General features: G+C 34.4%; 3 protein-coding genes across 10 annotated transcripts in view; 1 reads left to right on the forward strand and 2 right to left on the reverse strand.

The window, feature by feature from the left end:
* Nucleotides 1-3,524, reverse strand: part of larp1b (La ribonucleoprotein 1B) — a 36,854-nt gene extending 33,330 nt beyond the window's left edge. For 3 of the 6 annotated variants that reach the window (XM_088087805.1, XM_088087807.1, XM_042500398.2), the window contains exon 1: nt 2,706-3,522. In XM_088087805.1, the coding sequence (XP_087943931.1) occupies nt 2,706-3,075 (370 nt within the window). In that variant the 5' untranslated portion in view covers nt 3,076-3,522. Of the gene's footprint in view, nt 1-2,705 lie in introns of all 6 variants that reach the window. The other 3 variants (XM_088087804.1, XM_088087808.1, XM_088087806.1) reach the window with 3 other exon arrangements.
* Nucleotides 3,525-5,298: 1,774 nt separating this feature from the next.
* Nucleotides 5,299-17,422, reverse strand: LOC121953560 (phospholipase B1, membrane-associated). Its single transcript, XM_088087068.1, has 16 exons — nt 17,280-17,422; nt 17,153-17,187; nt 16,110-16,200; nt 15,244-15,302; nt 14,911-14,978; nt 14,683-14,726; nt 13,912-14,032; nt 12,949-13,000; nt 12,611-12,691; nt 11,522-11,587; nt 10,238-10,329; nt 9,498-9,579; nt 9,240-9,341; nt 7,819-7,914; nt 6,425-6,496; nt 5,299-6,351 (listed from the first exon to the last, which is right to left on the reverse strand). Exons 1-16 carry the CDS (start codon nt 17,335-17,337, stop codon nt 6,241-6,243), a joined length of 1,230 nt encoding a protein of 409 aa, XP_087943194.1. The 5' UTR covers nt 17,338-17,422; the 3' UTR covers nt 5,299-6,240.
* A 1,349-nt stretch (nt 17,423-18,771) lies between these two features.
* On the forward strand, nt 18,772-23,928 carry LOC148187395 (dr1-associated corepressor). 3 transcript variants are annotated; one of them, XM_088087616.1, is made up of 6 exons: nt 18,772-18,910; nt 19,810-19,882; nt 20,984-21,077; nt 21,736-21,852; nt 22,616-22,715; nt 23,259-23,918. In XM_088087616.1, the coding sequence occupies exons 1-6, from the start codon at nt 18,869-18,871 to the stop codon at nt 23,283-23,285; spliced, it is 453 nt and encodes a 150-aa protein (XP_087943742.1). In that variant the 5' UTR covers nt 18,772-18,868; the 3' UTR covers nt 23,286-23,918. The 3 variants fall into 3 exon arrangements, with proteins under 3 accessions (XP_087943742.1, XP_087943743.1, XP_087943744.1); XM_088087617.1 differs by having other exon boundaries at nt 18,789-18,895; nt 23,259-23,928; XM_088087618.1 differs by lacking the exon at nt 18,772-18,910 and adding an exon at nt 19,006-19,141.
* The last annotated feature ends 27 nt before the right edge of the window (nt 23,929-23,955 follow it).

Raw genomic sequence — 23,955 nt, forward strand, 5'->3', positions numbered from 1 at the left:
ATTTATTATTATTTTCTTACAGTGTAATTTGGCCTTGGACACCTTAGAAGTCACTCTAAATCCAAATTGTTATTATTAGTATGAGTAATAGTAATAGTAATAGTAGTAGTAGTAGTAGTAGTAGTAGTAGTAGTAGTGATAGTACTACTCATGGCAAATGTGTAAGATCCATTATGTGCCCCTCATACTAATATTTACATACGAGCTTTAAATATCCAAAAGTTGTCAATTGTTAAAAATCTGTTAGTCAGAATTGTGATAATTCATTAAGTGTTTTGTTTTTTATATTCTATGTAATTTTGATCACAAAGAGTAACCTACAAAAACAAATTTAAATACCAACACAACCCACACTCAAAAAGACAAAACAAAACTTAACAACAAAAACTACACGAAACTAAACTCAACAACAAACAGCCAAACTAGAAACATATAAATCCAACAATGTTAAGCCAATCATATTGACATAAAGCAAATGTGGCTAAATAGCCAAACGTGGGTTCATGCTGCAGGGAAACTAAGTTTTATATAATTGCAAAGTGAATATCTGGTACTTTCTAACTGTTGGTCGGACTAAGCAAGAGATTTGTAGACGCCACCTCGGTTTCTGAGAAAACTGAGACCGTCATTTTTCTATAAATCAAAATAAAATCAATAAATTGTCATGAGGGCTGAGTGAAATGGGAAAAATCAAATATTATGGTATTTTTGACCAAATACCTTCTTATAAATATTGTGACGATATTTCAGGGTTGACTGTTGGTGCTTTCAAAATATTTACACAATTAGATTTTTGATAAATAATCATCAGTAATGTGAATATAATGACTGAGTGAGTAAAAGGAAAATAACAGAACAGCTCGACAAAATCTGAGATGATACCGAGTGTCATATTATGATAAAAAACTGTCATCAAACAAGAAAAAACTTATTTTAAAAAGTTTTAAAAAATTAAAAAAAGAAAATGCATGGCGCTCAAAGGCAAGAATCAAGCCAACTTATTGTACCAATTATAATAATATCTGGAAAATAATCTGCAGATTATATAAATCCGCTAATCAAAAAATACCTAGTTGCAACCATAAGAGATAATCAATCGTTTAAGCTGTACATTAAACAAAAATGCCAGAACTTGTGATTTTTCACAATTGTCATTTCACAAATTTAATAAACAAGTAATGAAATTATGATATGTTTAAAGTAATTACTTTAACTATTTAAATTATTTGATCTTTTCTGTTCTTTGGTTTTGTAAAGCACTTTGAGCTGCATCTCATTTATCAAATGAGCCATTATTAGTGTTATTATAACTGACTGACATAAAAGTTGTTACCCCACATGTTTCCTGTATTATATATCATTCTTAACTTTTAATGTGTGGATTTATTTTCACTATTTGTCATTATGGGTTTATTTAGGGTTAAAACATTAGTCAAGTTAAAAATAGGTAAGAAAAAGTAACAACAAATAAATAGGGTACCGCATCACCAGATAAGAAGAATATACATTTTTAAAAAAGAAGACCATATAAGACTGCATAGTGCTTAAGGGCAAGAATCATATTAATTTAATGCACCAATTATAATATTCATATCTAGAGAAAATCTGCAGAATATATAAATCTACTCATTAAAAAATAGCATTAGTTGCTGCCATAATTAATCATTTTCAAATGATTTATTAGAGCCATAAGTTAGGCAAATATGTCAGAACTTGTGATGGGCATTTTTGATTGTCATTTCAGAAATTTAAGTAATCAGTCGATTACTAATTGTTTGATCTTGTCCTTTAGGGGGCTTTTGCTCAGCACACTGAGCTTAATTTCCTGTATCAAATGAGCCATTATGAGTGTTACTATAACTGACTGAAATAAAAGTCGTTACCCTATTTGTTTCCTGTATCACATATCATCCTTAGCTTTAAATGTGTGGATTTTTTAATGTATTTTTTCACTTTTTGTCATTAAAAATGTGGCTGTGGAGCTCTTCTAAGGGCCATTTTTTTTTCATTTTCCACAATTATTAACTGATTCATCAAAAAAACGGTTATATTCACCCAAAGTTATTACAATCATTAGTTTACAACTCTAACCTACTTAAACTCCTCCACCTGTCCAACCACCTTGTTCACATACTTTCACTAGTGACAGTGGAGAGCAGGAGGCTGGTGGGAGGACCTGCAGGCAGGCAGGCCATTGGACATGCAAAACGTGTCTTTACGGCAGCAGCAGCAGCAGTTAGCCTGGCTGTCTTAGCTTTTTACACTGACACAGCACAAACATGAGGCTGGTTTTGGGCTCTGATTGTCCTTCTTTACGCGCTGCATTTCACCGACATTAGCTGTCCCCGGTGTATGGCAGAAGGAGCAGGCAGAGGGAGAGCTAGCAGGGGGAAGCTAAGTTAAAAAGAAGTAGCAGTTGTCAGCAATCAACACGTGGTGCTCGGGAGCAACCCGAGCACACAGGAGAGGGGGGGGATGGGGCAAATATGCCACCATCAACACCTCTTGACATTCAAGTTTTAAGCACTTCATTGAACATTTTTACAACGCATAAAAAGGGTATGAGAGAGGGTAAAGTGGGTTTTTGTGCAGGGAGGCTGTCAAAATGCTGCAACAACGTGCTGCTGCTGCATTTGGCTGCAACCATATTGTCACAGTTTAGTCACGACAATGATGGAAATTTACCAAAAAAAGAAGCATCTCACCTTTCTCATGGGAGCTGGAGTTGATGTTGCTGCTCGGCACCCTGCCCGTGGTCCTCTTGGTCCACGGGTTGACTTTCGGTGGAGGAGCTTCAACAACTTTCCTCTTCACCGCCTCGACAGCCGAGTCAGCGTTGCCGCTTTGGTCATTTTCTTTATCGTTTTCTTTGCATTTCTTGTGCGTGTCCGCGGGGCTTTTGTCCGCCTCGGAGCCGTGGCCGTCCGCTAGCTGCTTCTCGGAGCCTCTCTGCGGCTTCTCTTCGTGCTCTGGAGCCCCCTCGGACTTGTTTTGGTTGTTCTCCTCCGCTCCGCCGGAGCTGGCCGCCGCTGTCAAACCCGAGCCGACCTGACTGCACTCAACCTCTGTGGACATCCTGCTAGTTTCCTAACAGCGCGCGGTGTTAAATCCAGTGTGAATATTTGGTCCTTGCTCTCTTATCCCAGAGAAAGTACGCGAAAAGCTCGGGGGGAGACCACATCCACAACTTGGGGTAAACAACTTTTGGGCTGGACCTCGCTAGCCAGCTAGCCAAGTAGCTCCCGAAGCTAACTGTTAGCTAGCTAGCGACCATGCAGGAGTCCGCGAGCTAAATGTTGTTGTTTTCCGCCCGGATCGATAGTTTCATATCAACAAGTAGTTACCTCAGAGTCTGTATGCTGTCACCATGTAACCGACACACGCTGAGCTGCTTCGCCTGCGAGTTTTCTGTAACTTTTCTTAAAAAACAAACTCGTACAGCGACCTCCTCCTCGCTGTCTGTCTCTGGTTTCAACTCCACGCTACCAGCTAGGAGCTCGTGCAGCCAGCTGCTGTGTGCCTGTAAACAGTGACTCTGCTGCCCCCCGCGGCCACACGCCGGTACTGCAACGACAAATAATAAAACAGTAAAAGAAGCAGTACAACAGTGTAAAAGTACTCTGATACAAGTACAAGTCACGTATTCAAAATCTCACTCGAGCAAAAGTACAGAATACTTATAAAAATAGTAAGTACTCATAATCTAGAGTTGGCTACTATTGTAGAGTAGTAATCACAATAATAATAACAATAATAATAATAATAATAATAATTATAAGTATTATTATTATTATTATAGAAGTATTAGAACGTTTATAGAACTTCTATGTTCAGAAGTATTAGAAAAACATATACTTATAAAAAATAAGTAAGTACTCATAATCTAGGGTACACTACTATTGTAGAGTAGTAGTAGTAATAATAATAATAATAATAATAATAAGTATTATTATTATAGAAGTATTAGAATGTTTATAGAACTTCTATGATCAGAAGTATTAGAAAAACATATATACTTATAAAAAAATAAGTACTCATAATCTAGGGTACGCTATTATTGTAGAGTAGTAATAATAATAATAATTATTATTATTATTATTATCATCATTATTATTAGTAGTAGTAGTAGTATTGTATTTATGCAGCACTTTTCATACATGAAATTATTTGTCTATTTAAATACTTTTAGTAAAACAATAAAAGAAGCAGTACAACAGTGTAAAAATACTCAGATACCAGTAAAAGTCATGTATTCAAAATCTCACTTTAGTAAAAGTACAGAAGTATCAGAAAAAAAGTACTCATAATCTAGGGTAGGCTACTATTGTAGTAAAACAATACTCTGATTCAAGTAAAAGTTATGTATTTAAAGTTTCACTACAAAAGTATTTTGTAAAATAGTAAAATATATATATACTTATAAGAACTTCTTGTTCTTATATACTTATAAGAACAAGAAGTATTCATAATCCAGGGTACTATTGTGGAGTAATAATAATAATAATAATAATCTTTATAGCACCTTTCATACATAACATGCAGCTCAAAGTGCTTTACATGCAAGAGTACTAAAAATTAAAACCTAGTAATAATACAGATAAAATAAATAAATGTATATAAAAATAATACATTCTAATAAATACATATTTGAGGTGCAGTAGCTTATCTCATAACACAAGAAACACTGATACACAAGGGTATAGAGAATATAACATAAATAAAACATAAGAATAAAAAAACACACAACAGTGTACTTACTCCAGGAATGAAGTGCATTAAAAGTATAAAGTAGCATAAAATGGAAATACTCACGTAAAGGAGGCCTACAAGTACATCAACAATGTTTGTTAGTAAAGTACTTAAGTAAATGTACTTACTGTGTTAACATGTGACATTCCACCACTGTGTTTGTACCACAAACGTACCCAAATGCTGTTGTGCTGTTGGACTGTTTGTCAGTGATGAGTAAAGTAAATAGGACAGACGGCTGTATTCATGCCTCAACAGTCACATTTCAGTTTGGAGTTTATCCAAATCAGAGCATTTGCAAATCAGACCACCGAACATTCAAATCTCAGGTTTGTCGCATCACTGTTATATCAGAGTATAGAAAGATACACAACCTGCTAAATAAGTACAACAACAACCTTTTAGAGACAACATGAGGCATAAACAGAGCGCCATATTCGTCTTTTTGCGCTCTGTGACATGACAGTGTTTGTTGTGCATGACTGTGTGCGCACCGACATGAAGGACAAAGAGTTTGTGTAAAAATATGTGTACAGTATGAGAGCGAACATGTGTGTAGATAAGACACTTTATTTTTCATTGTAGATGTAAAACAAAATTATGTTTGGTTACTTTCAATCTGAAGGCTGTAAACAAACTAAATAAAACATTAAATGAAAGCTAAATTTAAAACATTAAGACAAGAGATAACAGATAATGATGCAATGAAACAGTGACAAATAACTCTAAGCATAAATGTGTTTAACAACTGGATTAATTAAATCTATTAAGGTCAAAGTCAACATAAAAATAAATGTGCCAGACAAGTAAAAAAAAAACACACCGTACAAATGTTTTCTGGTAATATTTTCCCCAAAAGTAAATGACTGAATAAATTTAAGAGCATGTTCAGACTTGGTGAAAAAAAGATTTTTTTATTTGGCTTCGCTGACATATTTAGCTTAACTTTTTTTAGTAATTTTTATTTATTTGTTTGTTTGTTTATTATTTACATATTTACTAAAAATTCAGCAAATGCCAAAAAACATTTTGAGTGTGTGTAATCACAGAAGAGGATACATGTAAATATTGTATATTAGCCAATGTATTGAAAAAAAAGCAACACTTGGAAAGCTAAGAAAATTGGTTTGATTTTTTTTTAAATATGAGAAGAGGGCAATAAGAAACAATACATGGCACAAAAATAGCAAAAAATTAGTAAAATACCTGAAAATAAGAAAGAAACAAAAACAAACAAACAAGGGAAATAGCCCCCAAATAAATACATATATTGTATATTTCAACCTCTTTTCCCTGTATCATAATGTTAAATATAAAATTATTATAATTATAAACACAGTTTTCTGGACACTTCCCCTCTTTTCTTGATCATTTTCTAATAACCCTCCTCTCTTTTAATATAATTTTTAGGCAATTTTCATATCAATCAGTGTGATCAGTGTGAATCAAACCTTCGTTTTCGTGAGTCGTGTCGTCGTTCTGCCTGTTGAGCTACAGATAATTAAACAGGACGAACACAGAGAGCATCGGCACCACGGAGAAATGTTTCAGCGTCGGTGCACACGACTCCACCCCGGGTCTGGTGTAGATGTACGGATGCTCCTGAAGAAAACACGAATAAAACGTGTTCATATGAATATCATCAACTAACAGGGAAATCTTCATCGTGTCGTACCTTTGTCGGGCAGATGAGGTTTATCGGCTCTGAAAGTGTCGTTATCGCCTGTTTCCCTCCATCAGGCTGGAACTGAGGAAAAAGTTACATTTTGAGGGTCAAAAAAACAACTTTTTGTACATGTTTTTCTGTCAGTGAGATGTTTAAATTCAGTGACGGAATATTTAATATACTGTTGTTTAACTCTAAACGCAAACAGAATATTTGATAAAACTCAGTGAAAATCCCTTTAATATTACAACTATTTATATGTAATTACTGTAGCATATTTTGCCAAGAAATGCAAACTCCTGCCATTGGAAAAATGGTTCTTCTCAAACTTTTGAGCTCTTTTTAGACCAAAAATAACTTTTTTTTACCTTTCGAGAGATTAATTCTGGAAAAACGTGATTGTAGTTATATTTTTACATCATTTGGTTTATTTTATTTTCTTGGAAAACTTCAAGAGATGATCATTAATGGACTATTTCTGGCTATGAGCCTCTGTGGATACAGGCACACCGTTAATTAACCCTTTGAAACCTGGAGCAACATCACTTTCCATATGACTACGCTGCTTTTAGATGCCATTAATGAGTATTTAAACCTTTGAGCCTTAGCAAATTGATGCATTTTTTTTTTTTTAAATTTGGGGGGAAAAAGCAATGAGCAAATTAGTGAGAAGTGTTCCACAAATTTCACGATATTAGTAAATTTAAAAAATAATTTAAAAGAAAAAATCTAGAGGAAAATATATATTTATAATTATCATGATTAAATATTTGAAATTGTGTTACAGATTTATTATAATTTTTAAGCACTTTAAAAACTTTTTTGCACTTTTTTTGAAGCTCGTTGGTCGATATCTTTAATACACATCAAGATATAAACAAATTTTTGATAACTGTTCGTAAGTGTGGTTCAATGTTTACTTTTTTTGTTTTGTTTTACTAATTTCCAGGTCATTTTCCAGTATTTTTAACTAATTTCTTGCTATTCTTTGGTTCATTTCACCTTTCGTTGCCTTCTTTCTTATTTTTGAAAGACAACAAACCAAATTGCTCAGGTTTCAAAGGGTTAAGGACATATTACTTACAAGTTTGTTGCTGCTTTTGTACATTTTTGATTGTTTCTTTTGTTTTTTTATGTGTTTGGGGGGATACTATTATTCTCACTGTACTGTTATGTGTGTGTGTTCACCCGCTGGTGATTGCTTTTATTGTACATTCTTCTAAAATAAAAGATAAATAAAAAACTGTTGATACAAATATCAAAATGTTAGTCTGTATTTCAAGTGATTCAGCAAGGAATTCAATTGCCCTCATAGTCAGAGAACCTCGTCTAAACCAAACTTTTAGCGAATTTAAAGCCACCTTTAACAGTTATCTGGACAAAATAAAAATGTAAAACTTCACCATGTTGTTCCACAGTCCCTTTGCCAGCTCCTCGTGTCCTTTAATCGTGAAGTGGAAACAATCTGCCGTGAAGAAGCTCACATCAATCGTCCCGTCCTGAAGTTACAGAAAGAAACAGAGAGAAAATCAGACCCAAAATATTAATAAGTAAATACAGTTACAAGTGGTGATTCTGAGGTCCGAGCCCGTATGGAAGCTGCGAGGGATCGAGATCTTTGACAGTTTCAAACACTTACATTAAATAAAGCAAATTTATTTGTGCAGCACTTTTCATACTCGTGCTGTACAGTAAAACACAGATAACATTAAACAAATCAGAAAACAAAATTAAAAATCACAGGTTTTATGAAGCTGGGACAGACTTTGATTCAGGTAAGATCAAATCTTTGCTGGGTCATGCCGTCGACACATATTAGTCAATTGTGACAAAATTTTGGGAAGATGCTTCAAAAGCTTAATTAATACTATCCACATAGTTTGGTGATGTTTGGATAAACTGTCATTAGTTAATGGCTAAATTTTACGCCATGCCAGTGCACATTTGTGGTGCTCCTTATTGAACAATTTGAGTTTTGTAATGACTGGACAAAAAAAATCTGATTTATAGTCTCTTTTTGTGTTATGTCACGTCCTTTTTTGCATTTGCAGAGCCCCTTAGTAGTTGATTTGAATGAAACTTGTCTCAGATACTTATTTAAACATATCTTGTAAATTTTGTGATGATTTGCCCAACGTTTGTGGACTACGTCTATTTATATAAATAAATACTAAATAATATGATTTTACACAAACAAACTTTTGTTATCGGCGTCTAAGCGAAGAAGAAGCTAAGAAGATGTCAAAAATGTGTTTTATAAAAATCAGAGTACTGTGGTGGCGCCCCCTATAGAGCAATTTCAATATAAATTTACAAACAAGGTTTACAACAGAAAATATATTTTGTCAGTATTAGAAGTATAGATGGATCGTAGTAGTTATGACTTTTCAAAGCTGACTTTTAATAATAACGCCCCCATCAGGTCCCCCATGTGGTCTCATCCCTTAGGCGGCGTTTGCGCACAACTTCCAGTCTTTGCCGAAAATTTCATGTGTGTACAAATAAACCATCTCACAGGAATTTGTATAAACATATATGAAATAATTTAATAATGACAAAAGAGTTTCAGCATAGTGTGTTTGGACCCCTATTAATGATAATTAGTGAGAACAAAAGGCAAAAGGCACATCCATAATTAAATTCAGGGTCAGGGGTTAGGGGTCAGGGTTAGGGTTAGGGTTAGGGTCAGGGTTAGGGTTAGGGTCAGGGTCAGGGTCAGGGTCAGGGTTAGGGTTAGGGTCAGGGTCAGGGTCAGGGTTAGGGTTAGGGGTTAGGGGTTAGGGTTAGGGTGAGGGTTGAATTTTAAAGTGTGTGTGTGACTCACGGGAAGTCTCGGAGGTCTTGCGGTCTCTAAATAAGGCTGCAGAACAACAGCAAAGTCCTTCTTGAAGAAACGATCGCCGTGAAGAAGCTTTTTCAATCTCCTCTATGAACAAGAGAAATCACGTCAGAGATTTTCGCTGCCTGATGGAACAACATCACCACGATGTGCTTTTTTGGGTTGAACGATGGACATAACTGAGAACTGAGCTGAGAGGGACATGATTTTCTCATTATCTTGTTCATGAAATCACTGACTCACCTGGAATTCCACGTTCATCTCGACCAGCTCCGCCAGCTCAGCGGAGTTTTCTTCAGGCCGAACGAGGCACGAGCAGAAACGCCTGCGAGCAGATTAGCAGATTATCACACTGTTGGATTATCAAATTAGCAGATTATCACATCAATTATGGACTTTAAATCCTATTATTATGAACAAAACAAGGTAAATAAAAAGCATGTTTAAGTCAACAATAAGTAATAATTATAGTACTAGTTATTATTTTCAGGTAAAATAACTTTACTGAAAATGAACCCCCCATTTAATCACTGTACAACATAAAAAATAAATAAATAATAAATATAATTTAAAATAATATTAATATTATATAATAATAATAAATATATTATATATTATTAAGTAAAAATGTATATATATATATATATATATATATGAGGAATTAGGATGTGTTCAACTTAACAATAAATAATAATTATAGTACTATTCATTATTTACAAGTAAAATAAAACCTACTTTAAATTTAAACCTGATCTTTAAAATTTTATCGATGAAGTTATACAAAAAAAAAAAAGGTGTCAAATAAATGTTATGGAGCAGAATTAGAAAGTTTCATAAAGTGGAAATACTCAATTAAAGTACGTTGAATATGTTCTTAAACACGACACTTGAGTCATTTTATATAGTTTTGCATTTAGATCCTGCAGTGTGATTTAAGAGATTTTATATGAGCAGGTTAAAAAAAAAAAAGGGTCAAAGGTCACTTTTGCAGCTGACAGCCCAGAGTCGGCCTCTGAACTTGTCTGAGAGGCTTCATGGAAAGAATCTGCACCACGTTCACGATCGTCCTGGGGATCTGAAACCAGAAGTTACGCTGACGTTAAATAATGTCTCAACGCTGAAATCATTTTTATTGTCCGCATGTCCGCTCTCAGAAATCATAGCTTCATTGTGGCAGCGGAGGACAAACTGTTCCCATGAAGAAACTGTTTATTCAACATTTGTACAGAAAAAGACGCAGACACAAAGACAGAGCAAACAAAAGGCTTCACAATACATTCACAACTTAAGCAACACAGTTTACAGACAGTATTTAATCTTTATGGGAGTTTTTATCATTGAAACTGGCTGCGTGAATAGATTGTGTAAGAGGAGTTGAGCCCTCGCTTTATATTTTCCTATTTTTAGCCACGTTAACACCAGACCTTTACGGACGCTGATGTCTGTCCAGATCAGTGCTGGAAAGTCATTTTTAAACAAATACTGTGCATGCCGTAAAACTTCAATTAATGGCTGGGATATTATTTGCTTATATTCGGGACAGGCGTCTTTTATTTCCTTTCTCAAAAGACTGGAAAATACAATCAGTTTATGTATTTAAGCCTTTGAGACCTGGGCTCAATGGCTTTATTTTATTCCAAAACATGGGAAGAAGGTAAAGAGCAACAAAAGAAGAAATGATCCAGTAATTTGCAGTGAATTTGTGAAAATTTTCAAGAAAATTACTCAAAAAATAAAAAATTTAAAAAAGCAAATAAACAAAGACAAGACAGAAAAAAATAACCACAAATAAGCACAAATGACCGGAAAAAAAGCTTAAAATGTTTTTTAAAAATTCTGTAAAATAATTTAAAATATAACGAATTATGCTAAATATGAATATAGTTCACTGTAATTTTTTCCTTCATTTTTTAAAAAATACTCCTCTACATTTACTGATCTTTTTCTTACGTCTTTCTTTCACGATGCCAATAACACCGTCTTCTTTGATGCTCGAGGTTTCGGTAAAATTAACTGAATGATTGAATTGCAGAGAATCTTAAGGAGCTAAGATTGTGAGTAGTATGTCCATATTGACAAAAGTCCAAACATATATAAAAACTGTATGTGCGATCTCTGCAGGAACTAACGTTAACTCCGTCAAACCCAGAACAGTACTTATATTTTCTTTGAGCGTTTCCATTTTATGTCATTTATACTAACAGCCTGGTGTGACTGCTGGACTTTTAATTTAGTGTCTGATCGTGTTTTTAGTCTTTAAATCTCACCTCGTTCATCATCAAGTCCAGAGCTTCTGTCATGTGCTGAATGAAGTTGTCCGGAGAGAACAGAGTCTGTGGAGAGAAGAAGAAGAAGAAGAAGAGGGTCAGACTTAAATCCTGGCTGCACATTAAAGGGTTATTACTGGTTGTTATCAGGAGTATAGATTCATAGATTTCAGGTAGTTTGGCCCAACTCTACCTAAAGAGGCAAATTCACTGCATGTCAGGAAGGAACTGGACGATTCACATGATGAGGATGACTGGAAAGAAGCATTTTCTACTTTTCTGAGTGACAGAAATTCAACATAAAATTCTTTATAGGTTACACATAACCCCGTTATCCGAAATAAAACAGATCCTAATCTGTGACCTCTATGAGTCACATGACAGAAAGAGAGGAAAGGAAACCACTTACACATATTTTGGCAATATATCATACAGTTTTGGAACTTTATAGCCAAAAACAGTAAGTAATATTTTTTAATAAAATTAAATAAATAAATAAAATAAAATAAAATAAATAAATAAATAAATAAAAAATAAAATAAAATAAAATAAAATAAAATAAAATAAAATAAAATAAAATAAAATAAAATAAAATAAAAGTCTACCCACTAACAGTGTGTCACCCAAACACACACTGCTTGATAAATTTAATTCTTTAAAAAGTATGATACTCTTTTTTAAACCAGAATCAGCCCTGAAATCACTATCCAAACCACACCCAACAGACTTTACTGAAATAAACAGTCCAATATCAAAAAAATCATTGTTCAAGTTAGTCACTTTGACACAGAATTATTGGAAAACAGGTTCAAAAATGCAGATATTGCCCTTTAATTTTTGTAATTTTTCCAGCATGGCATTCATCATATTTTAAGAGTAATGTATCCAAACTGGAAAGCGGTGTTTCTCTGCCTGACCTCACCCACCGTCACTGAACTGCAGAGTTTCACCTGTAACCGCACCCAGCAGTAAGGTCACGGTGAACTGACACAGTACACACTGCAGTACACACTGAAGTTCACACTGAAGTACACGATTAAATTCCAGCTGAGCACAACAAAGAGACATCTGAGAAAACAAAGATCTTACTTTGTCTTTGCAGTAATCGCAGATGTCGTTCATGCCGATCAGCATCGTCACCACCTTCCAGTCCTCGTCATAGTTCAGACCCTGAGAAAGAAGATTTGCTGGTTAACATCGTGTTGAATGCTGTTATTAGTACTACTATTTCCATGTTTACTGCTTTTATTCTTTGAAGTGTATTCACTCTTGTGAGCATGGGCGTTGTTGTTATTTTTGTTTTGTAATTGTTTCTCTCTGTCTGGCCTTAATTCGGCTTTATAAGTAAAATTCTTATCATTATTATTATTATTATTATCATATGACATTACACAAAGAAGAAAAGGGTGATGATGACTGAGACTTACTGGATACGACCTGAACGTGTCGATCATGTGTCTAATCTGATCTGAGACGTTTCTGTGGGAGGAAACACAAACACACCGTTGAGTCAGCGTTTATATTCACATCAATAAAACATTATCAAATTTACAACTGTCATTATTCTGATCTTTGAACTTTATGAAGGCATTTAGTGTCTCCGTACGTTTCTTACAGTCACATGAAAATTATCTTTTAATTACTTTAATGATATACTTTATGTAATAATTTACGTAATAATATTATATGTGATTGTGCTTCTCGCTGTCTACATAAACTACACTGTAATTTTGTCTTTAACTGCTCCTGTAAAGTTTTTTTTTTACTTCTACTCTAATCTTAGTTACTTCTTATTATTTACGTTTTTACTTCCTCTGTTTATCTGTTTTTATTTTTGTGACACATGAAATGGGGGGTTGGGGGTCCTCTGCCCCCCAAAATTTGAGCATCAAACACTTTTTCAAACAATTTCCTGCATTCTGGTGAATTTTTATGCACCAATTTGTGCTTTTTCTGCATGAATTTACAGTGTGTTGACTTGATCACCTTTGTGTAATCATGTCACAGTGCTGTGTATTTGACCTGCTGAGGGACTGCAGATGCAAATTAGCTCAAAGCTGTAATCTGGTACAGTGCATCAAATGGTAACATTTATGTTTTAAACTGTACACAGTCCCTTTTAAATAAAATACATAAATGAATAAATAAATAAAATGAAATAAAATAAAAGTCTTCTGCTACTTTCATGTTTTAATTGTGGGGAGAAAAATGCAAGTTTTTTTTAAATCTTGAGGGCGATGTGACAAATTTCAGCCTTCTGAGGTAAAAACTGTGGCGTCTGAAGGATGAGGAGGCGACTGTGAGCTGTAGAGCTGCTGCTAAAAGTAAAAATAAAACAAATAAAATATCCAGATATCATGCAAAGTGTGTGTGAGAGTCCACAGTCTTACAGCGTGTTGTGGCCGGTGACGGCAAAGTTGAAGCCGGTCTCGTTGACAGTCGTTGGGACACCGTTGAAGGTCCACACGGGGGACGGACCGAGCAGTTTGGGGTTGAAGAGTTTAAAAATATCTGGACAATCAAACAATGAAACAGAAAGGATGTTGTGATTTTGTCATTTAATTTCTCCGATATTTACCAAATGAAAAAACTTTATTAGGACACAGATTGTGTTGGTACAAAAAGTCATCCTGACAGAGAGAGGGCCTTTAACCCTTTGAAACCTACGCAAACTGGCCAAAAAAACAATGAAAAATCTACAAAAAATGACCTGAAATAAGCACAAAAAAGAAAATAAAAATGAAATAGCAAAATTAGGAAATAATTTGAAAAAAACTGATTAAATAAAACGTTTTTTTAAATGGATTATTATAATAAGTATATATATAAATATATTTTTCCCTAGTTATTTGCTTTTGTTTCTAATGGTTGTCTCTCTTTTTTAAGGTAATTTTCTGGTAATTTTTTCATCTTTCTTTTTTTTTTTTTTTAAATCAGTCTGTGGGAAATTTCATGCCAGCGTGCTGATTTCAGAAATAAACTCGATCTCAGCCAAAGTGTAACAGATTGTTGCAGGTGAGATTAACCTGAATTATCTCGCTGTCCTGCGTCAGATAATCTGAACTAACAAATCTTAATCCAAACTAACCCAGATTTTGTATCTGTGGTCATTCATATCTACTAATTGTAATGAGATTATTTTGTACTTTAAACTAACTTACTTGCCAGCGTGATGACATTTTGATAAGTCCCATATCCTCCGATGCTGCACACAGAAGAAGGAAGTCAGACCGGTAAACAAAATCATCATAACAACAGTTATAATGTGACTGGAAAGATAAGATAAAGTTTAATGTAGTAAACTGTTGTCACAAAACAATCAGCAAAAGGTTTAAAACATTTAGTGATAACCTCAAATGGGGCATTGAACGAGGTTGTAGCGGATTTACCTCCAAGACACGTGACGAAATTCAAAAGGGATCGATAAAATCGTGGAACCGTTGGCGCCGATAGCTGTCTGCAATAAAACACAGAGAATATTCTTAAAGGGACACCATCAAATTAAAAAATACATATTTTTCTTCTTATCTTTAGTGCTAACCTGACCCTTTAAGTTATCTTGAGCCTGTAATGGTTTCTAACAGCAAATGTCAAACTGTCATGATTTCCATGCCTGTAGAAACCAGTAGAGTTCCCAACTAAACTTAAAGAGATAAATACGTTTGTAACTATTTCTATTTATGTATTTATTTATTTTGGTAGAAAAACAGCACGTGTCTCACAGTTAAGGAGTCTCCCAGTGCAGCGATGACTTTGACGTCTGCAGCTTTGACATATTCAACTGAAACAGAAGACAAACAAGGACACAGTCAGATTAAAGACGGACACATCAATCTTTAGCCCTTTTGAAAAGAAATAATAGCAATATTACAACCAAAATTAGGAGCAGAATATCTCTGTCAGGGCCGACACACAGATGCTCCACCCTCTACGTGCAAATATTCAGTCTAACATTCACAAATGAAACGTTCAGAGGATCGAAGATTCCTAAAAACATACAAACAGCAAAAGTAGTCAGCTGACTAAGCTTTAATAAACCGCTTTGATGTAGGTGTATTCATCAATAAATGTATTTAAGAACAAATATAAAGTAGAAATATCGGTGTAAAAATACTTGTAAAGGTCATGCATTTAAATTTTTAGTTTTAAGTACGAAAGCATTAGCGTCATGACTTTCTTTTACAAAAATGTGATTTTCCAGCGTTTTGCCTGAAATGTCTTTTTTTTTAATGAAAATGCACTTTCATACGCTCAGGTAATGAAAAACAAATAAAAAGAAATTATCGCTTATGTATCTTATCGGCCACGAGAAGCTGAAAATTATCGGTTTATCGGTATCAGTTGAAAAAACTATCATGCGTCGCTGCAAAATTTCATTAATTTGCAGAATTTTAACCCTTTAAATGCCATTTTTTTTGTCCTGATGCTACTATGAAAAACAAAACCAAACACAAAGACGGAATTATTTTCAATACACTTCATGAAAATTTGATTCAGTTTCGACTGTGACAGTATAAAGTTGTATAAAAGTACAATAACTCAAAATGTGCTGAGGTACAGTATTTGAGTAAATGTAGGTGATGCTCACCTGAAGTGGGGACGGTTGGAGACGGACTCATATCAGCACAATGGAACAGAGGATGCAGAGGACGCCGAAGAAAATCTGGTCCAAAAATATCCTGTAGGTAAAAAAACAAACAAACAAACAAAAAAAAACAACAAACAAATTCTCACTGTTAATGTGTTGAGCGTGTTTAAAGGGTAACATTTGTTTTTCAAACTGAACCTGATTTTCAAATGTTTTTATGTTTCTGAGTCTAAGTAATTATGGAAGTTAGGATTTTTTAAGTTGGTTCAGTGCTGAATGAAACTGCCTCAGCCTGCAGCGGTTTGATTTCTTTCAAAAACATTGTGAGTCGGCACTGAGCAATCACCCAAAATTAACAAACTAATTACCTGGAAATTTGTTGGAAAAAAAGTACAAGGAAATTCCCCAAAAACTAGCGACAAAAAACCCCCCCAAAAAAACCCAAATTAAAACAAAAAAGGGAAAACAATACTTAGGAAAAGTGCTTGAAATTATAAATATATATACATATATGTAGCATAACTTTAAAAATGTAACTCTGAAAATCATGAAAATAATTTTTCCCTAGCTTTTTTGTTTTTCCCTAGACATTTTTTCCAGCTTTTTTATTTTTTAAATCTTTTATATCTACAAATTTTGTGGAAGATTTCTGACCATGATGCTCATTGCCTTTTCCTCCTCCATGTTTCTGAAAGAAATTACAACAATTTGCTGAAGGTTCAGAGGTTCAAATATGTGTGAAAGGCATCCGAAAGCAGCGCAAGAAAAGTGATGCTGCACTAGTTTCCAAAGTTTGGCCTCAGCAGCAGTTTTCATTTTTATACTCTCAGACTAATTACTGTCAGTTTTAATTTGTTTATACATTTGTGTAAATTATGAAGAAACAACAGTTTTTAAACAAATACATTTTACGTACAGAAAACTTAAACCAAACAAACATGTGATAATGTATGAAACTGGTGATAAAAAAATGCAGACCAGAACGAAACAGTCCTGTAATCTCATGCAGGTTTCACAGTTAAATGTTTTAAATGAAACAATACCTGGTTGAAAATATCTTCTTCCCGTAAAGTGTAGCCTGCAAGAGAGAGAAACGGTCGCGGTTTATTCCAGTTACTGTAAAGCTGAGACTCATTTTCTTAAACTCCTCATACACATTTTAACACTTACCGTTTAGCGGACGTGCTGCTGATAAACAAACTGCAAACAGCACACATGTTGTCAACATGCTGTCGTCTTTCGAGTACAAATACAGACTAAAAATACCGAGTCGTCCTGCTGGCGTCCTGAAGCTCTATTGTAGTTAAATGTTCTTCCTAATGACCACTGATCAACTTTATCTTTGACCTTTGCAGTCATTAGTGCAGCAGATCCTCCCAGCAGAGTCATATATTAAATTTACCTTTATATCTTATCTCTTTCCTCTTTCATTGTAAATCTGTATCATTTATCACGTTTTTATATCTTATTGCTCTGTGAAGCACTTTGAGTTGCCCTGTTGTATGAAATGTGCTCTGCAAATAAAGCTTTCTTTAACTCTTTAACAACAAGTCAGAAGACGGTGTGAATGTCAGCACGGCTGGATGAATTCACACAGATTTAACCCTAACAACTCAGACTGTGAAACACACCAAATTAGCTTCAAAAATAAATCAAGTGTGTATTATGTTCACGCCTCGTCAGCTTTTTCTCCAGCTTTTAACTCTATCTCTCCATCAGCTGATAAAGACCTCGAGACTTTTAAACTGACAAAAAGCTAATAAGTGGACTTTGAATTCAGATTTCTTGTGTCAATTCACACATTGTTCATTCATTGTTTCTGCAGACTGCAGAGAGCAATACACTTTATTATTGTTATTATTATTATCTTCTCTTTATTATTATTGCCAAGTAGATATTGGCATAGCATAAAATAGGTTGGCTGCAAGGAATTTCCTTTAGTATTGTGATGCATGAAATATGCATAACTAGTACTGTGAAAGTCAAGCTAAAATGAAAATAAAATATCGATAATAATAAATAAATAAAGATAAATATTCTTAAGTAAGCTGAGCTATGCAGCACTTCAATTGAAGATAATGGTGGTGCGCAAAATAGTAAACTTACAGATGTTCATAGTAAAGTAAAAAGAATATATGCAATATAGGTTTATAATAAATTAAAAAATTCAGTCCAATAAAATAATCTCTTTTCCGCCAAAAACATATTTTTACTCGGTCTGCAGTTCACCGACACGGCTAATATGTTTTCACGTAAAAGAGAAACTATTTTTAGTGTTTATGTTGAAGTGAAAATGAGAAACTGGACCAAAAGTGGGAGATACTCACCTAAGATAACCAAAAACAGACCCATGTGTCCCTTAATTTCTGTCAGCGTATTGTTTTCCAAAAATTTATTTATTTTTGCCGGCTATAATAGGCTATCCATTTCTTTTATGTCACAAATTTATGTTTACACTTAACGTAACTTCTGAACTGTAATATAATTCAAATTATTATATTTAATGTAAAATAAAAAAAACAGGTACAGCGTTTCTAAAAACTTTGGATTTCTTTAATTTGATGCGTTTAAAAAAAAAATATTTCTAATGTATTTTTATTACATAAAATTAAAGTACGGGGGTCATGACGTCATTATGGGGTCACGCCGGGTTGACCTCAGGTGCGTTTTTCAGGTGAAGGTAAACAAATGGACGCGGAGGCGGTTTGCGGTAAAAACATGAAAAATGTGACCGAAGCGCGCGGATTGAAGCGAATAAAATGCCCGGACCGAAGAGAATATATAATGTACGGTTTCCTCCGGTGAGTGCAGACTTTATTTTGGTGAATTTTAGCGGTTAAAAGGTGAAAAAACAAGCTGACGGTGAGCTGCGTTCAGACAGCATGAGGCGTTCAGGAGCAGCTGATGCTTTCAGGGGCTGTCGGAAATGTGGTGCATCATAGTAAACAATACGACCGACAACCGTAAATTTCTACCAAACCCGGGTTACACTCGAGATGTTTGCAGCACGGACGCGAAGTTAGCAGTTTAAGGTAAATCTGCAGCTGCACACGTCAAAGCTGAGATGCACTTTACAGATTAGACATATTCGGTTTTGGTCTTATTTGGACGACACAGAGAGGCAAATTTATGCTGTAAAAACACACAAAATGAACAAACTACATCAAAGAAAGTAAAGAAAAAGAAACTAGGAAGGAAAACACACAAATCGGCAGCATAGTAAGCAGATTCTTGAATGATTTATGAGACTTTTGATCGCAAATACCTGAAATCTGTAACATAAATTGCTGCATATTGGTCTGTGCTGCAGTACTTTTTATTTTAGTTTTGCTCTTCTTTGCTATTACGACTCTTCTTTGGCATTTATGTACTTTAAGATCATGTAAACCCATAGATAAATACACATACAGGGGAGGCACATCAGGTGTCATATACTATTAAATAAATAAATAAATGTAACTCATGGACCATTAAAAAAGCAATTACAGCTCACTTTTAGGGCCTTTTTAATGATCATTTATATAGAAGATATTTTATTTATCCCTGAAAGGAAAATTCAGGTGTCCAGCAGCTCTTTATATGTTGCTTTACTGACCTAATTTAGGGTGCAGAGGTTTATGAGGAGCACCTGAATCCAGCAGTTTAACAAAAATGATGTAAATGTCTCTAAAAGTGTTCAAATCTTTGTTTTTGCTCCCAGAGTCGCATCAAAAAGATCATGCAGAAGGACGCAGAGGTGGGGAGGATTGCGATGGCGGTTCCTGTGATCATCTGTATCCTTATAAATCTACAAATTTGCAGGATGTACTGTATATGTGTGTGTGAGTGTGTGTGTGTGTGTGTGTGTGAATGTATATACAAGTTAATATGTAATGCTCTACTGTAGGTGTGTTGCTGCTTTTAACCCTGTTTGGCTGTTTGACTGTTCATTTTACGCGCTTTTTTTGAATAATTTTGGCTCTGTTCATGTATATGGCATACATTTCTGGCAAAGATTTTGTATTTTTATTTAATTTTGGGATTTCCACCTCAGCTCCTACAGTACCTCCAAAAACAAAAATGTTACATTCATATTGTTAAGTGCAAAAAAATGCGCCATTGAAATACATTCAAACTGCCATTTTTGACCTCACAGCCATCAAAGCATAAAAACATGCATGATGTTATTTCTGGGTTTCATGAGCTTTTGCCTCTGAATTAGTAATTTTTTTCTGTTTTCCACCCAATTAAGTCATTTTTGTTGCTGCAGATTATTGACATATCCTATCCCACGCTGTGATAATTAAAATAAATAAATACATACATAAATAATTAAATCTTTCTATCTATTGAGATATCCCACGCTGTTATAATTTTAAATAAATAAATACATAAATAAATAACTAAATCTATCAATCTATTGAGATATCCCAGGCTGTGATGATTAGAAAAAAATCTCTTCTGTGTTTTTTTCAATGTAAAAACACAATGAAGCTCACTCAGTCTAACTTCACTGCATTTTGTTCATGTTTAAAACCTTAAAGAAATTGCTGTTCTGATCTTTTTACTGAATCTACTTAAAGTGGTTTTTTTTTTTACAAAATAATATATAAACCATTTTGATACTGTCCAAAAACTAAAAGTGTGTGCGAATTTCTTCTAGGTTTTTGCAGTTTAACGCACTGTTACTTTAAATGAGGCATTAATTAACAGAACAAGAGCTGCAACAGTGAATAATTCAAAAATGTACCCCAAAAAACCCCTGCAGGTGATGCAACCTGTTTCCTGCTGCAGTCCTGCAGCGAGCTGTCAGGGATGGACGGACGACACTGACTGTGGTTTGCTTTGTGCAGAGATTTGTGGATGTGTGTAAAATCCTGAACTGCAGAGATCAGCTCGAGCGCTGGAAATGTTCCTGAAGTCTCTGCTGACCAAAATCCACCTGATAACTCAGTCGAAGCTCAGCGCCGTCGTGTCTGTCGCTCACATGTAAGTACGCCTGACGCTGATAGGGATCAATATGAAGCTGTAATTTAACGGGATAATCCAGATTATTTTTTTAATGGGGCTATGAGTCACTTATCTATAGTGCCTGGTACAACCCCACCTCAAAAAATCTAAAATATCTTTTTTTTCTCTGTTCTGTGTTTGTTTTTGGTTTCCTTTTACATTAGAGGGGGAGGAGAGACGTGCATACATATATATAATCACATATATAATCTGTAGTAAAAACAATTCAGGACTAATCCAGCTGTGATGCATTTAGTTTGCCAAACTGATAGTATAATATTCACCACATACTTATGTTCATAGTATCGTGATTTAGAAACTGAAGAAATTATGCAGATGGACAACGATCAAACAGGGACTTCTAAAGACAAATGAATGTTTGAAGATGTAGTCCTAATTTGGTGTTTTCTTTCATCTTTTACAGTTTAATTTGTACAACAAGTTAAAAAATTAAACAAATAAAGACTGCATATAATCACTTCTTCCAGTTGTTTTTAGTGAGAATGCACTGAAAATTCAAAACTAATTTATTATGAAGTGTGGACACAATTTATTTCTGTTTGAGAACATGGTAAAAAAAAAAAAAAAAGGATATAAACTTTAAACAATGTATTTATGGTGTTATGTGGCTGTGTAGGAAGCAGTGCATAGAGTCGGAGAAGCTGTTTGACTTCCTCAAAGACTTGGCGGAGCGAGCCTCGTCTACGGCAGCCCAGAAGGACAACAGAGGGATGAGTGTGTGGCCTCTGTACAGGTAGAGATGGACAGATTTCTTTTCCAAAAATTAACTCAATGAAAGTAGAACATTTTATAGCCTGATTTTTGAAAAGTGCATTTTGTGTGCAGAGCGGTATAAGAAACATAGTGGCATCATGACAAAAACCTGGCATTTAAAGGGTTAAAATTCTGAAAATTATTAATATAATATTTATAATTTGGACTGAATACTAACTACTATCATAAAAAATACTAAATGAAGGTAGAAAATAATATTAATGTATAATAACTTTTAAATCTTGATTTTGAAAAGTGCATTTTTTGTTCAGAGTGATATTATAAATTAATATTAAAGCGGGCCCTCGGGGTTCAGGCTGCAGTGTTTGTGTTCATTATTGATTTCTAGATTGTTTTCTCAATCAGTCAAAGAACAGAAATCTTTAAATGGTCCAACAAAAATTCAATCATTTATGAAAGAGAAAAGCACCAAATCCTCATATTTTCAACGCTAGAATGAGAATATTTTTCATTTTCGCTTGAAAAATGACTAAAATGATCATGCAGTTCTCAAAATATTTGTAAATTATATCTGCTTGACTTTCTGTTACTGAGATCTATTTAATATGGCTTTATGTTCTTAGGGCATGTCTTTTATGTATTTTATGTCTTTTATGTATTTTATGATGAAACTGAAGTCAAATGTCCACATTTGTGGACGATAAAGGTTTTTGTACTAAACACTAAGTAGTTGTTTAAATCGTTTGAGCTCTAACAGATATTTTACATGATGCTCTTTTCAGGCCTAAACGACGTGAAATTTCCCATAAAAAACCAGCTGAAGTTGTGGAAAAGGCACCACGACGAAGCCTCGACTCACTGGACAACGACTCCAGCTCCGGGGTACGTACTCCACAACTGACAACCTTTAAACTCACATTTCTACCCTTTTTTTCACACAGTAGACACAGCACAGATCACGAGGATCTCCTGGTCTTTGTTTTTATTCATGCGTCACTGCAGCAGGTGACATGTTTAAAGGCTGGAGCTCTGGCTCAGTGGCTCTTCAGTGACAACAGCGGCACCATGAGGCTGAAATGTTTATTACACTCCAGGAGACAAACTCTGTGACCCCAGCTCTCAAATTTAAATTTGTCTTGTGGCACCAGAGGAAAGGCCGCGTAGATCAAAAGAGTTCAGTTTTTTTGTGTTCAGAGTTTTTTTTTAAATGAGTTTTATGATTGCTTTTTCTTTTTCCTCCTTTTTATTATTATTTTCTGTGTCTTCATTTTGTCTCTTATACATGAATCTTAAATTGTTATTTTTTTTAAAAATTATTTTAATTTTTTTATTTGTTTGCTCGTGCCGCGGGTCGGAGGGAGGTGGGCTTGGGTGGGTGGGATGCTGTAAAGTTTTTGTTAAAATGTTTTGACTCTTTTCTTTCAGGAGTCGGAGCTCTACATCTGCTTATGAGTGAACAACCAGAGGAATCGTTTCATCACGTCACTTTAGTTTAATGTTCGTCTTCATTTAGATCGTACCGGTTCAGGTCAGCATCAATATATGGATATTAACTATTAAAAAAGTTGTTTTGTTTTTGTTTTAAGGGGAAAAAATGTTATATTTTAGACCTTTGGCTGCTTACAGTATTTTTTTTGTTTTCTTTTGAAAAAGATATTATATTTTTGATTAAAAATCTGTTCCCTTTTTTGCAGCAGATACGTTAACTTGAATTCGGTGTAAGTTTACACGTATAAAGTATAATGAACTTAGATTATGTGATTTAAAATGCTTCAGACTTTTAGATTGTTTTCTGTTCATGCTATTTGCTTTAACATTTCGTTCATTACTTTAATCACAAAAATGATGTTATGCTCTGGTTAAAATTTGTTATGGTACGATAAAAAGTTTCTTTGGTTGAAATTTCAGTTTTCAAACCATTTTATGCAGCAGCCTTTAAAACTAAGTGCTTACTTTTGCTGAATAGCGACCTTAACGGTTTCTGTTCTGAGCGTTAAATTTTTAAAGCACTTGTAAATTAAAGTTTTAAAGACATTTGCATATGAAATGTGACCAAAGTGTAAATAAGTTCTGTGAAATTGATTGTCAAGAAGCTAAAAAATGTGCTCACATGAATAAAAAA

The sequence above is a fragment of the Plectropomus leopardus genome, chromosome 14, assembly GCF_026936395.1.
Source record: "Plectropomus leopardus strain MGB_pleo_1.0 chromosome 14, ASM2693639v1, whole genome shotgun sequence".
Taxonomy (NCBI): Eukaryota; Metazoa; Chordata; class Actinopteri; order Perciformes; family Serranidae; genus Plectropomus; species Plectropomus leopardus.